Genomic DNA, 13,241 nt, shown 5'->3' with positions numbered 1-13,241 from the left:
AAGACAATTTGGTGCCTCTCCCAACCCACACACAGACCAACCAGAACAGGCAGCTGATCCTCATTTTGGAACTGGTGACAGGACAGCAGGCTAGGACACACACAGTGCACACAGCCCTGTCCTCCAACTCCTCCTCATCACCAGCACATGCTACCTCACTCTACCTAACGGCAGAGCCGGCCCTGTGTGTTTTGTGCATCACCATTGTGTTTGACAAAAATGTTTGGCTGAGGCTGCAATTCTGTAAATTTTGTAGAGATTAATGGGACTTGCTTCTGAGTAAGCATACATGGGCTTGCATTGTAAGTAACTTCATTTTATATCCCATAGAAGTCATCTATGCGGAACATGTTTTTTAAAAAATTAATCCGGAAAACAAATTAACACATTTATTTGGGTATGTAAACCTTTAATCACATCTGCTGACTGGTAGTGGCTCTCCAGGATTTCAGATGGTAGTTTTTTTGTTTTGCAGCTCTACATGCAAAGCATAGATGCTCTTCTACTACAACCCTTCCCCAAAGGCTGCACATAGGGTGGTGGCCAGATGCAAAGCAGTTTTTATGGCTTTTAAATCCATATACATTTCCGTTCTTCATGTCAAAACATGTCATTTTTTTGGCGTGGTTTCATCACCACATTTTGTACTAAATCTTCCACAGCAAAAATATGGCAGACCAAAGGACTTTGTTTATTAGATGTAGCTTGGCACCTGCAAGATGCCTGCTAATATATTTCATTATGTCCAAAGGAACAATATGTGAAATGGCTTCAGACCTCTGGCTCTCACACACAGTGGCCTTTGGTGCTGAAGCAGATTGCTGCTGCCACTGATTTCACTGGAGCAACTTCTGTGACTGGTCTCTGAGCATTCAATTTCTGTTAGGGTCACAGGTGCAATGTTGAAGGTATACCCCTCCTTTTAATACTGTCTTGGGCACACCATCTAACTAAAATCAGGCACATTTTGTGGCATATATTAAATGAATCAATCATAGTCTTAATTTTGTTCTAATCTGGTAATTCCCAAACTGCATCCAAGTAGAAAACCTTTGGCCTTCCCAGGCTGAGAGCAATTCTGGTGCATCTCTGCAGCCAATGTGATTGGATCATTTATTCACTCTCGACACAAAAACTGCTTGCCTTGGGAGGAAGATGCCACCGTGCTCCTGTCTGAGTCACTGTTCTGGGCTGGATTCCATCCAATCAAGGGCAATGACTCATACAGAAATGTAGGTGGGTGGGATTACTCTGAGAACAAGCAACACCAGCCATGCCACCAGGGCAGGACTTTAGAGCAGAACTACAGGGTGCCACTCAGGAAAGTAAGTGAAGTAATTCACATTGCCACCGAAAGGGTCTCCCATGAGATGCAGGAACTCCCGGCTCTAAAATTGCATGAGGCACGGAGTCAATTCTTACTCTTTCACGCTAAAAACAGGCCGTATCTGCTATAAGCATGAAACGTGGCTTCATCTGGTGTTCAGAAAAGCAACGCCCTGCAACTTTCAGAAGTCTGAGAAATACTGTTCTAATGTTTCATCCTTTTACTCACACACAAGACTAGAAGCTTTGCCTCTGTAAAAACAATGCTTAGTTTATAGTTCACCTGAAGTGGCAGAATCATTATCTTTTTTCCTGGTTGTATATGTGCGGCTTTCTCATATGTCACAGAGTTGTTTGCCTCCCCCCCCCCATAAAAAATATATCGATTGATAATGTTTAACAACGTCAGCCATTTTTATTTATGAATGACAATAGGGCTCCCACCTGAATGGTTGCAGGAGTTCCGCCTTGTGAGTTTTCACCTACTAACAACATCAAGAGAATGTCATAAGTCTCTTCATTCACAGAAAAGGAAAATGGCTTAATGTGGCATTTGTGCACCTGCAATAAGCCTCTGCTCTCTTATTGTGGTGGTGTTGGTTGTTGTTGTTGTAATGAGATGGCAAATCTCTTGGGAAATCACCCTTGCTCTCACCCACCTGAAAAATGAGTCTCCCGTGCCACCTTGTGGTAGCGTTTGAGAAATGCTGCCTTGGATTGCTTTTATTATAAGCTTGCCAATATTGGTAGTTCTGACTGATTTGTTTTTCCACTGCCTCCTGAAATACTTGTTCAGCAATAGGCCTTATGGCACAAGAGCAGAGTCCAGCTCTTCAGATAATTTACGACTCGGTTCTAGCTGCACTTACTTGATTTGGAGGTGAGCGCTATTGAGACCAGCAGGATTTGCTTCTCAAGTACGTGAGCCTAGGAAAGAGAAAGACATGAATAAAGGGTATTGTGGAAGAAAGACTGTGCAAATTTGGCACTGACTACAGAGTGTGGGAGAGTTTGTCTGTACGGTGAACATAAACAGAACCCTGTCAGACAAGATCAGGGACCCACCTTGCTGTTGTTTATTTGTTTAGTTGTGTCCGACTCTTCGTGATCCCATGGGCCAGAGCCAACACAATTTTCCTGCCTGCCTGCTTCTATATCTTACAGTTCTCCCCCCCCCCCGCAATATCTATTGATCTGCCTTAACCGAACCTCCGTGAAATCTCCATGCATTAGAACTGGCTGAACTTGCAAGCTAAAATTTAATGTGAATACTTGGTTCAGCAGGACTTGTCATAGAGAATTTTCCCCATATATCGCTGCTTAGTAATAAGGAATTCAGAGTGCATGAAACACCATTTCAGATATGTTACACAAGTGCTACTACGTAGCCCAGTTGGTTAGAGCGTGGTGCTGATAGTATCACCAGGTTACAGGTTCGATCCCCATATGGGACACTTGAATATTCCTGTACTGCAGGGGGTTGGACTAGATGATCCTCAGGGTCCCTTCCAACTCTGCAGTTCTATGACTCCAACCCTCCTGGCTACTTTGAATGATATGTCATTTCCATCTCTTTCTCTTCTCGTATGTATCCGTCCAGCATCTTCCTTCTAGCGTACCTTATCCAGGCAGATCACGTACCATGTTCCTCTCACTGCAGCAAGCAGTGTAGCTTTTGGTCATGCTAACATTGCTGAATCCAGCTTGTGATGCTTAAATGCGTTTCCAAACACTAGTTTATCTTGTTCAGTTATCTTTTTTCCAGGCATCCAGGGGGGAAAAAATCAGAACCCTTCAACAATTCCTCTCTCTCATTCTCTTCAAATTTTTTTTTTTGAACAACCGCCAAGTAAATTGCTAGAAAGGGCCATTTTATATTTACATTGTGGAGTCCCATTAACTGTGCCTTGCATATGTTAAGACCAACTGAATGCACAGCACAGCTGCTCTTACTGTCACAACTGTCTACATCAGACAACTTGAGCTTTAACAGACCCAGGGCCCACTGTTCATCCCAACATGCAACAAGGAAAATACCCAGTATTTTCTGCGTACGTCCATTTTTCTTTTTCACTCAAGGATGGGGCTGGGTCACCAGATACAAAGGCCCCTTGGCCCCTTGACCAGCTGTGTAACAGAGGCAGTTTTCACCAGATGCTGCTTGTCAGATGGGCCCCCAAAATGGTGTACCCTCTGAAATCACCTTAGCTTCAACAGCTAGCTGAGGCACAAAAGAGCTTGTTCGCCTTGTGCTGCTCTCTCCCTCCTTCTGTTTAAAAGAGAAGCTCCACTAGGATCCTCGGTTCTCCTTGATCTGATTTGCACATCTACAGTTTTCTATTCCGAGTTTCCCTTCTCCCTTCTGTCTCCCTTTTAACACGGTGGCACTTGGTAGATTCACTGCTTAAGTCAATTGACAAGATTAGCAGTCCTTCAAGAGGCCTGGCAGAGCTGAAATATGTGGCCCTGCCAACCTCCCCATGGCTTTGGACCAGAAGATGTATATGTATAGTCTCAGGGATAAATGCTGAAATTGATGGAGCAGCTGCAGCAGTAAATAACAACAGTAAATAACTGGATATATTGGCTGGATAGATTATACCAGGCTTCCTCAACCTTGGCCCTCCAGATGTTTTGAGACTACAATTTTCCATCATCCCTGAGCACTGGTCCTGCTAGCTAGGGATCTTGGGAGTTGTAGGCCAAAAACATCTGGAGGGCTGAGTTTGAGGAAGCCTGATTTATACTAAATTACCCCAATCCCACTTGGACTCATACGTGTGTGTGTGTGTGTGTGTGTGTGTGTGTGTGTGTGTGTGAGAGAGAGAGAGAGAGAGAGAGAGAGAGAGAGAGAGAGAGAGAGAGAGAGAGATTGTAGCTGGGATGAGATATAAATTTTATTCACATTTTTGTACATCACCCTGGAATCTTTTGCTGAAGGGCAGTTAAGAATATAAAAATAAAACAAAATGTGCAAATGGTTGATTCTGATCTAGCTCAATCCAGTGGTTTTCAGCTGTTGAGCATGGATGCTAGACTCAAAAGTCCTTTGCATCACATAATTTATAAGTGCCACATGCAGAGTTTCAGGCAGGAAACACACCTGAGTCTACCTGGAAATGCCAGGGATTTAGATCAATGTTTTTTTTAGTTATGGACAAAAAAAGATACATGATATTAAGCTTTGTATTTCTCTTTATAAATCCTAATATAATTTAAGAAAAGAAAAAAAGAAAAGCAAAGCCAGGGACTGAATCCATATGTAAAGGATATGCTCTAGCGCTGAGCAATAGTCCCTTACACCAATATTTGTAATATTTGGAATGGAATATTGCGTACTATAGCAACCATAGAGAGGTGATGTCTCTGGCACAGAGCCACGAAGCAAGACCTCACTTCTAAGAATGGGGGTGGAATGCATGGCAATTATTAGCCCCAGAACCTCTCATTTTAGAAGCAGAGAATTCAGATCAGACAGGGCCAACAGGAAAAGACCTTTCAAACTCTCAGCTAGAGAGGGGTTTGTGTGTGTATGTTTAAAAAGGATTTTGTTCTGCAATATTATCCATCAGTTGCACAAGTAGCAGTGGATAATAAATGATATGAGGCTGATGAGCAAGAGGGCACAGAAAGGACAGAGTTGAGGAGGGGATAAGAGGAGGAAACGGGCTGTCAGGATCCTGCTACAGTTTGTGCAGTGGATGTTGCAAATCCAGACATCTTATCAGGCCGTGTCATGAGAACCAGACTGTTATTAGGGGTAACACTTCTCTGACGGAACAGTAAATCCCAGCATTAGCATGTTGCACCACTGAAAGACGCAAACCATTATGAATGATGCAGCTGGCAGTAACGAAGGCAGGGATCCAATGTTACATGCCCACACAAACACACTTAAAAAGGGGAATAGCCATAGCTCAGTGCATGCAAAAGGTACCGAGTTCAGAACTCATCACATCCAACTCAAAGGATGAGGGGTACAGAAATTCAAATACCTTTTCCCCCAAGCTCCTTGAAAACTGCTTCCAGTCAGAACCACAATAAAGCCTTGTGCTAGATGGACCAATAGATCCCTGTATTCCTAACAATAATACTTGTACCTTATCTGATTAATTCTTACAATGACACATAAGGAAAGGCAAGAGTTGAATGCAGACTTTCCCAGAGGAAAGCTCCTGCAAGCCCCCTTTCCCCAGTTACACAGAGCCATTCATTCCACAGGTAGACCAACAGCTGTGACCTTTGCACCAGTTCTCTATTGGAGGAGTTGGGGGGGGGGCTCTTTGAAAGAAATGCAAAAGATAGATTTAAATAAGTAAGAAGGCCTGAAAGACCAAGTTGCTGGTGCCTGCTCCAGGAGGGCTGTTCAGAGGAATAGGTGTGTTGGCCTAACTACAGTGGTACCTCAGGTTAAGTACTTAATTTGTTCTGGAGGTCCGTACTTAACCTGAAACTGTTCTTAACCTGAAGCACCACTTTAGCTAATGGGGCCTCCTGCTGCCACTGCACCACCGGAGCACGATTTCTGTTCTCATCCTGAAGCAAAGTTCTTAACCTGAAGCACTATTTCTGGGTTAGCGGAGTCTGTAACCTGAAGCGTATGTAACCTGAGGTACCACTGTAAACATACTCACTTTGCAAGATTATTATGTCCTCTTATCAGCCAGCCCAATGCAGGAAAAAAAGGACAAACTTCCTGCTTAATAACCCAGTTCCAAGGGTCCCGTTTCTCCGGCAAATGTTTCTTAAGCTGTGGAATCATCTCTGTTGCTTATCTCCCTGCTTTACTATAAGCTGCCTGACATCCATGGTCTCACTTTGCTTTTCTCTTGCTTCTACTGATACACATTTTTTCTTCAGACTGCAGCCTCAGCCATTTTCCCAGACCAGAACAAATGTGTTTGTGTATGTGCACACCCATGTGTATTATGTCTTGCTAATGTCTTGCAATTGCAGAGAAGTCTCAGCAAGCAGTCTGTGAGCCTCTCCTCATTATGCGAGTGGGAGAGGAGTGGCAAACACTTGGGGGGAAGGGCAGACAGAGAGAGAGAGAGGACACAGTCAGAAAAAAGGTGGCAGGGGGAATTCGCCAAGTACTTCTGACAGTGTAAGGATTTTCATTTGCACAAAGGAGCTGCCCTTTCCTTTATACTTCCTGTGCACCCCCACACCCTCCCGAAATTTGTTCTAGGTGGTTGGGTGAACTCCCAGAACAGATTACGGGGGGAAGAGGACAGGGAGGGAAAGTTCTATTGTGCAGCCTTGAGCTAATGGAACTACTTTGCCTATAGATACAAAGACTGCAATGTGTGGAAGCCTCGTTTCCTATGTATTATATCTGTAGGAAGCCTTGTAGTATGGTCATCTTGCACAGGTGGCTTGGCTAGCATATGGGTCTTGAGGCACCACCTCACTCTTCTGCACTCTTCTCCCTTGGAATGGAGTCCCAGGCTGGGTATGTGGGCAGGAGCAAGGCTTGATATGGCAATGGATGCACAACTTTGTGTATCAAGATTCCAGACCCTCCAAGTGTCTCTCTTTTCCAGGGACAGTCCCAGATTTTCAGAAGCTCTCCCAGTTCCTTATTTGATATCAGAATGTTTCTTTTCCTTAGGACATCTTGATTTTCATCGGAGAAGTGTTGAAGGGTATGGAGTTATGTGACCCCCTGAGCTAAGGAGATAAGTAAGTATACAATCTTTACATGACATCTGCATGCAGCCCTGTATAGGGAAGCTTTAAAAAATGTTTTACTATGTTTTTATATATGTTGGAAGCCGCCCAGAGTGGCTGGGGCAACTCAGTCAGATAGGTGTGGTATCAATGATGATGAGGTTGTTGTTGTTGTTGTTGTTGATGATGATAATAAATAGGATGCCCTTATTTTCACTGAAGAAATGTTGGATATAGGATTCAGTTCTACATAGGGTGACTCCTATACCCCCAAGAGGAAATGCATTACCAATAGAGTTTCAAAAAGTGAAAATCTGGACACAAAAGTTGAGCTATTTTTTTTAGGAAATTCACCCAAAAAAATCAACACTTCTGACATGGGTTGCCCTACGCCTGGGTTTCCCCAGACATTTCTATCGATTTTTGGAAATTCCGACGCTATTTCTGCTGACGAATCCCAGATATGCCCTGGAAATTCTGGACGTATGGCAGCCCTAGTTACCAAGAAAGAGAACACATTTAAATTTGTGTGTGCTAATTTACATTAGTAGACTATGCGAATTTATAATTTAAACACTGTGGAGACAACTGTGACTCCGTGAGCTGCGTGCCTGCTCATTCTGCTGTCCAAGTGCTGAATGCTGATGAGCAATTTCAAGACCCCACCCTTCTCAAGGTTCTTTATTTTAGCACAGAACGGTCGCCTGTGAAGAAGGGCACAGGCCATCCCCCCTTCAGCACAGGCAACTTTCACACATAACTGAACACAAAACAGCTACTACACTGAACATGTAAAGGAAATTTTATTAAACATGTCTACATAACATGAGTTGGAAGTTCATTTTAAAAGCACAGGGGAATGTTAAGACAAGTGGTCAAACTAGAAAGGTACTACCGAATTATAATTAAGTTTGTTTATTTATTTGGCCACTAAAAGACAGAACAGAATCTAGTAGTGCACCAGTGCTTCAGTTCTTCCTGCTCAGCAGGTCGAGCAGTAACCAATCTATGCTCCATGGAAACATGGGCAGAATAGTTCTGGCAATGTTTAAATAATCATCATCATAATAAATAGTTCACTTGGTGCAGGCAGTTATGTCTATGAAGGAAAACCTAATTGTGTACACAGTTTCTACATGTGTTACAGCCCCACAGTAGGAATCTACACCAAAATATTTATTAGAAGGAATTTGGTCCGTACTACGTCACGTTTTCCATAGGGTAAAAAATAAAGTCCATCTATAGACATTTAGCACCAGACTGACAGGCAGCCTGGCTAAAACCTGCAAAATGTCTATAAGAAAAAATGGATGGCTTAGATTTCTTGGTTACTTCATTAGAGTAATTACGAGCAAACTGTACAAGTACATGCAACACACAACCTGGCCTATGTGGAACTAACATACATTATTAAATAATCTCTTTTTGATTGTTTCTTTTTTCTCTCTCTCTTTTTTCTTTTCCTTTTTTCTGTTTTTCTTTTCTTTTTATTACAAAAAACCCAAAAAAACGTGCATGCAGCTTTGAACAGTTCCAAATCATGCTGCTCTATTTTGTGAGATCACAAAATCAATGGCCCATAAAAGGAGAGAACTTCTCAATGCACCTGCACATCCTGCAGCTTTTTAGCACATTTTACAGAAAAAAACACAAGGTGGGGGGTTTCAAGACCAAGATAAAACCCAAATGAACGTTGTTGTTTTTTAACTGTACCTCCCCCCCCTGCAAACCCCCAAAAGTAAGATATCTTTGTTTAAAAAAGTCAAGCATTGTGCTTGCATCAGTCTCAAAGAAATGTAAACTTAAATTCAATAAAAACATTAGTTAAGTGCAGAGTATCTCAACTGGAATTTCCAGTGGGAAAACTAACAACTCAGACCATGCTCTAACCAGGGCAGACAAGTGTATCAAAAGTGACACATGTATCAGAGAAGCCTGGATACAGCTGAAAAGTGTCAGATGCTCAACTCAATTCCTGGTCGACGTTTGGGAAGTTACACACTAGAACGGAAAGACTTTCCTCATTGGGTCCAGTAAGACGACCGCTTTACAAACATAATTGTCAATGTCAAAATGAAAAAAGCACAGCTGCTTTTTTTTTAATCAAGTCTTCAGCAATAGTTGCAGATGCAAATTTCCTTCATGCAAAGTATTAATGAAACATACAAAAACCATGATGTATAATGCAAATATATTCACTTCCCCACCACCCCTCACAATGAAAAATTATGATAAAGTCCTTAGTAACAATAACATTAATAAAGCAAAACTGAACTAAAAGTTGGTTGGTTTTACTCTGGTTCTCCACACATGTTAAGATGGTGGACAACCAGAATGAAAGGATAGTGGGGTTTTTGTTGGCATCGTACAATAATTCTGGAAGGTGAACACTTTTAGAGATGCTTACAGAGATGTGCTTCAGCCCTTTTTGGTTTGGTTTAGAAAAAGAAAGGAAGGGTCTCTGTTAGCATCATGAAGACTTTACAAAACTGGCAGGATAAATAACACAGCAAAACCAAGTGGAAATAACATATACAGAAAGAGAGCAAGGAGTTAACACTGTTTGTGGTTTCGGGGTGGGGGTGGGGGTGGGGATGGGGATGGGAATTGTGGAGAGAACGAGCGGTTCCAGTTCAGTCTTAAAGGTCCCTCTTCATTATAATTATCACAAACCTCAGGGACATTTTGCTAGATGGATCGACTGTATTTTCGTACATTGATTTGTTCAGTAAATTGAAGCCAACCTCATAACAAACAGACATATTTTTTTGGATAAACTACTACAGGCAAAACTGAAGTGATGATTGTCTCTTTTCAAAAAATAAATAAATGCTCCTCATTGTTGTAAATAGCTTTGTTTCCCCCCATTGGTGATCCTGGGCGATAATGACTTTGTTGGAGAGCACCTGCTGTTGCGTCCACTAAGATCGAATGCAGGGAGGCCCAGTTGAGCTTTCCAGAGACGACTGGGAAGCCCTGCGAGTCAGAGGAGTCAACGTTGGGTCCACCAAAGAGGAAGGTGGAAATAATTTATACCAGCCTATTACCACACTGGACAAATCAAGTTCTTCCAGCAGGATCTGTGCTACTCCCATGAAACATTTGTGATCCATTCGGCCGTAGTCTCCCCAGACTATCACCTGCAAGTAAGGACAACAAACAAAATCAATACACCCAAATAAATGCACTTGTTGCATTCTCTCCAGTTCCAGGTAGTGAGATGTTCCAGGAGCAGCACTACCACGTTCGGTTTCACTTGGATTGGTGAGCACTAGGGACTCACATTATCATTGTGATGGTTTCTGTATTTACACATATACAGGTAGTCCACAGTAAGAGCAACTGCACTCCTTTAAACTGAAGGCATCATTGCTAATCCTGCATCTCGTCCCCAAACAAACCTCCAGCGATGCCACAGCTTCAGCCAACTCATAATAGAAGAAGAGCTTGGATTTGATATCCCACTTTATCACTACCCTAAAGAGTCTCAAAACAGCTAAAAATCACTTTTCCCTTCCTCCCCCACAACAAACAAACTGTGAAGTGAGTGAGGCTGAGAGACTTCAGAGAAGTGTGAGTAGCCCAAGGTCACCCAGCAGCTGCATGTGGAGGAGCAGGGAATTGAACCCAGTTCACCAGATTATGAGTCCACTGCTCTTAGCCACTACACCACACTGGCACCACACCGTTTGCCTCTTTGTTTCTGCTCTCCTTAGCTGGAGGTGTGTCCCCCAAGTTCCAATGGGTTTCACATTCCAAAAGCTGGAGAGAGATTGGTAGCATTCAAGAGAAAAATCTCATGTCACTAATGAAACTTCAGCTGATCATCTCAGGGTATTAACATAACAAAGGATGGCCTTTCAGTAGCTGTAACAATATTCTCATGAAAACACTTGTGGAAAAGGGTATATTTTTCAGAGGGGAAACAGGAGTCAATTGGTAATATTATTGCAAGAGATGGTAAATTGAACAAAATTCTGGCTATGTCAGAGCATTTGAATTTCAGTTGCTTTCATACTATGAATGTTAATCGGAGGCTGAAATGAGCTGAAATAATTACTGACCTGAAGGACTTTGCCATGTGGACTTTCCTCAAAAACCAGTGTCTGTTGGTATAAAGGATCAAGGGTTTTCCTTGCAATCCTTGTCTTCTTCTTGGCTACACAAGCCCCATTTTCCAACAGATAAACTTTGACATATGGAGCTATGAAGTACAAGTAATATTGGTTTTTAATCATTTAAACTAATAAGAAAAACATAAAGAAAGAAACCCTGAAAGAAACATTACTGGTTTTTCTTTTAATAGCAAACAGAAGGGTGAGGGAAATGAAGAGAGGGACATCTTTTTGGGGGGAGCAGAAAGCCATTTCCCCCCTTCTTTTTCGGATTTATAAATGCACAGGAACCCTTCCCTGAGCCATAACCCAGGAATGACCACAGAAACTGTCTTGGTAGAGGTTTCCCATTCCTTATTTGTTTGAAATGCGCAGTACTTAAAACAACAACAACACCACAATAAAAAATTGCAACTATTGCAACTATTTATAGAAGAAGGAATATGTAGGTGAAGGTCTTCTTATGGGTGTTTATTGCATTAGCACAGAAGAACTGAGCTGAAAAATGAAATGTTTTCCCCAGAGAGGTGGCTGAAAATAGTAGTTTTCATTATCCCAGTGGTTCTGTTAGAGTTTTTGTGCTCCAAGCTAGGAAAATTACATCTTATTGACTTATCTAAAGTACCACTGCACCAACTAAGAAACTCTTTTCTTGTTTGTTTTCTTTTAGTCCTGCAAACCTCTTAGTGATGCAGAGTCCAAAGACTTTACTGTAGTCACAATGCAATGTGAATTCTTTGAAATCTGCTCCTGCTTTCAGTTTCAAAGGCTTAAAAACCTAAAATCACTTAAAAACAAAACAAAACACAACCAATTGCATACATAAGAGTTTTAAAATGTCATGTGTAAAATTGATTTCAAATCTAATACAGATACCAACTGGAGGAAACAGTGGCAGAGGAAGCCGCTCGGGCTCCTGGGGCGGTGCGCTCAGGGGCAGGGTGAGCTGCCCAAGGTGCGGGGTGCACTGTGGGGCCTCAGGAGTCTGCCTGCCTCCTCCCACTCAGCCACCCTACAGCTGGGGGGGGGGGAGGCAGCGGGCGGACCGTTTGAGCAGTGCAGAGCCTGCACGTGCCCAAGCCATTGCATCTCTCCCAGGAGAGACGTGTGGCTCGGGCGCACTGCAGGCCCCACGGTGAGTGCCACCCAGCATTTTGTCACCCCCCTCAGTGGTGACACCCAGGGCGGACCACACCCACCGCACCCCCCTTCCTCCGCCCCGGGATGAAAACCTGCAAATCGAAGGTTTGTTGAAAGTGGAATGTCTACAACAGGAGCCAAAAAGACAAGCGAGATGGTGCCTGTTTGGTATGCAATGGGAAGGAATTCAAAAGGGTACGCTAAAGGCCCGATTCTGGCATTGTATGGAATGCACCTCCTGAAATGTTGGTATCTGTGTGGTGCCCTCTCCTGAAAAGCTGGTCATATAAGGAATGAAATACTCTTGTAGGTATTCAGGCCCCAAGCAGTAGACAACTTTATAAACCAGTACCGGCACCCTGAATTTACCCCAGTAGCTAATACGCAGCCAGAGTAATTCTTTCAGCCGTGGTGATGGCAATATTCTGCCACAGTGAGCAGTTCAGCTACTGCATTTTGCATTCGCTGAAACTTCCTGGTCAACCTCAAGGGCAGTCCCACATAGAACGTATTGTACCAATTAAATCTGAAGGTTATGAGTGCATAGACGACAGTGGCCAGGCTATTCAGGTCACAGCAGTCGAAGCTGGTAGAAGGCCCCTAAGTGACAAGAGGACCACCCACTAGACCACAGCTTTCCAAACTTTTCATGTTGGTGACACATGTTTTAGACATGCATCATAACGCGACACAGGAATTCAATTTTACTAGTAAACCAGAGGTTAAACTAACCCCTTTCCAGCCCTGGGAGGAGAGCGGGGAGCGTTTGTGCGACACACCAACACACTAACGTCTCGCAACACACAGTTTGGAAAGCTCTGCACTAGACTATGAACCTGCTCTTTCAGGGGGAGGACAACCCCATCCAAAGCAGGCAATGGACCACCTGGACTTGGGAGCTGCCACCCACAGTGTCTCCATCTTGCTAAGATACAGAGTCAGTTTGTGGCCCCTCACCAAGTCCAGGTCTTGGTGAGGGGCCCTTTC

The 13,241-nt window shown here is 43.1% G+C and overlaps 1 protein-coding gene and 1 long non-coding RNA gene across 51 annotated transcripts in view; one reads left to right on the top strand and one right to left on the bottom strand.

Annotated features, from left to right (window-relative positions):
- The first annotated feature begins 6,938 nt into the window (after positions 1-6,938).
- The window catches only part of LOC308583165, a 28,102-nt gene continuing 21,799 nt past the window's right edge, over positions 6,939-13,241 (top strand). Inside the window, exon 1 of the long non-coding RNA XR_014006102.1 lies at positions 6,939-7,011. This is a non-coding gene — a long non-coding RNA (uncharacterized lncRNA). The remainder of the gene's footprint in view (positions 7,012-13,241) is intronic.
- RIMS1 (regulating synaptic membrane exocytosis 1) overlaps positions 7,784-13,241 on the bottom strand; it is a 245,825-nt gene continuing 240,367 nt past the window's right edge. For all 50 annotated transcript variants that reach the window (XM_081186852.1, XM_081186854.1, XM_081186896.1 and 47 more), the window contains 2 exons: positions 11,064-11,203; positions 7,784-10,139 (listed from right to left, as the gene is read on the bottom strand). In XM_081186852.1, coding sequence (XP_081042978.1) covers positions 9,921-10,139; positions 11,064-11,203 — 359 coding nt within the window. In that variant the 3' untranslated portion in view covers positions 7,784-9,920. The remainder of the gene's footprint in view (positions 10,140-11,063; positions 11,204-13,241) is intronic.

Source organism: Podarcis bocagei (genome assembly GCF_964188305.1).
Source record: "Podarcis bocagei genome assembly, chromosome: 3".
NCBI lineage: Eukaryota > Metazoa > Chordata > Lepidosauria > Squamata > Lacertidae > Podarcis > Podarcis bocagei.
Note: the sequence above shows the minus strand (reverse complement) of the source record. Positions and strands in the feature narration are given on the sequence as shown.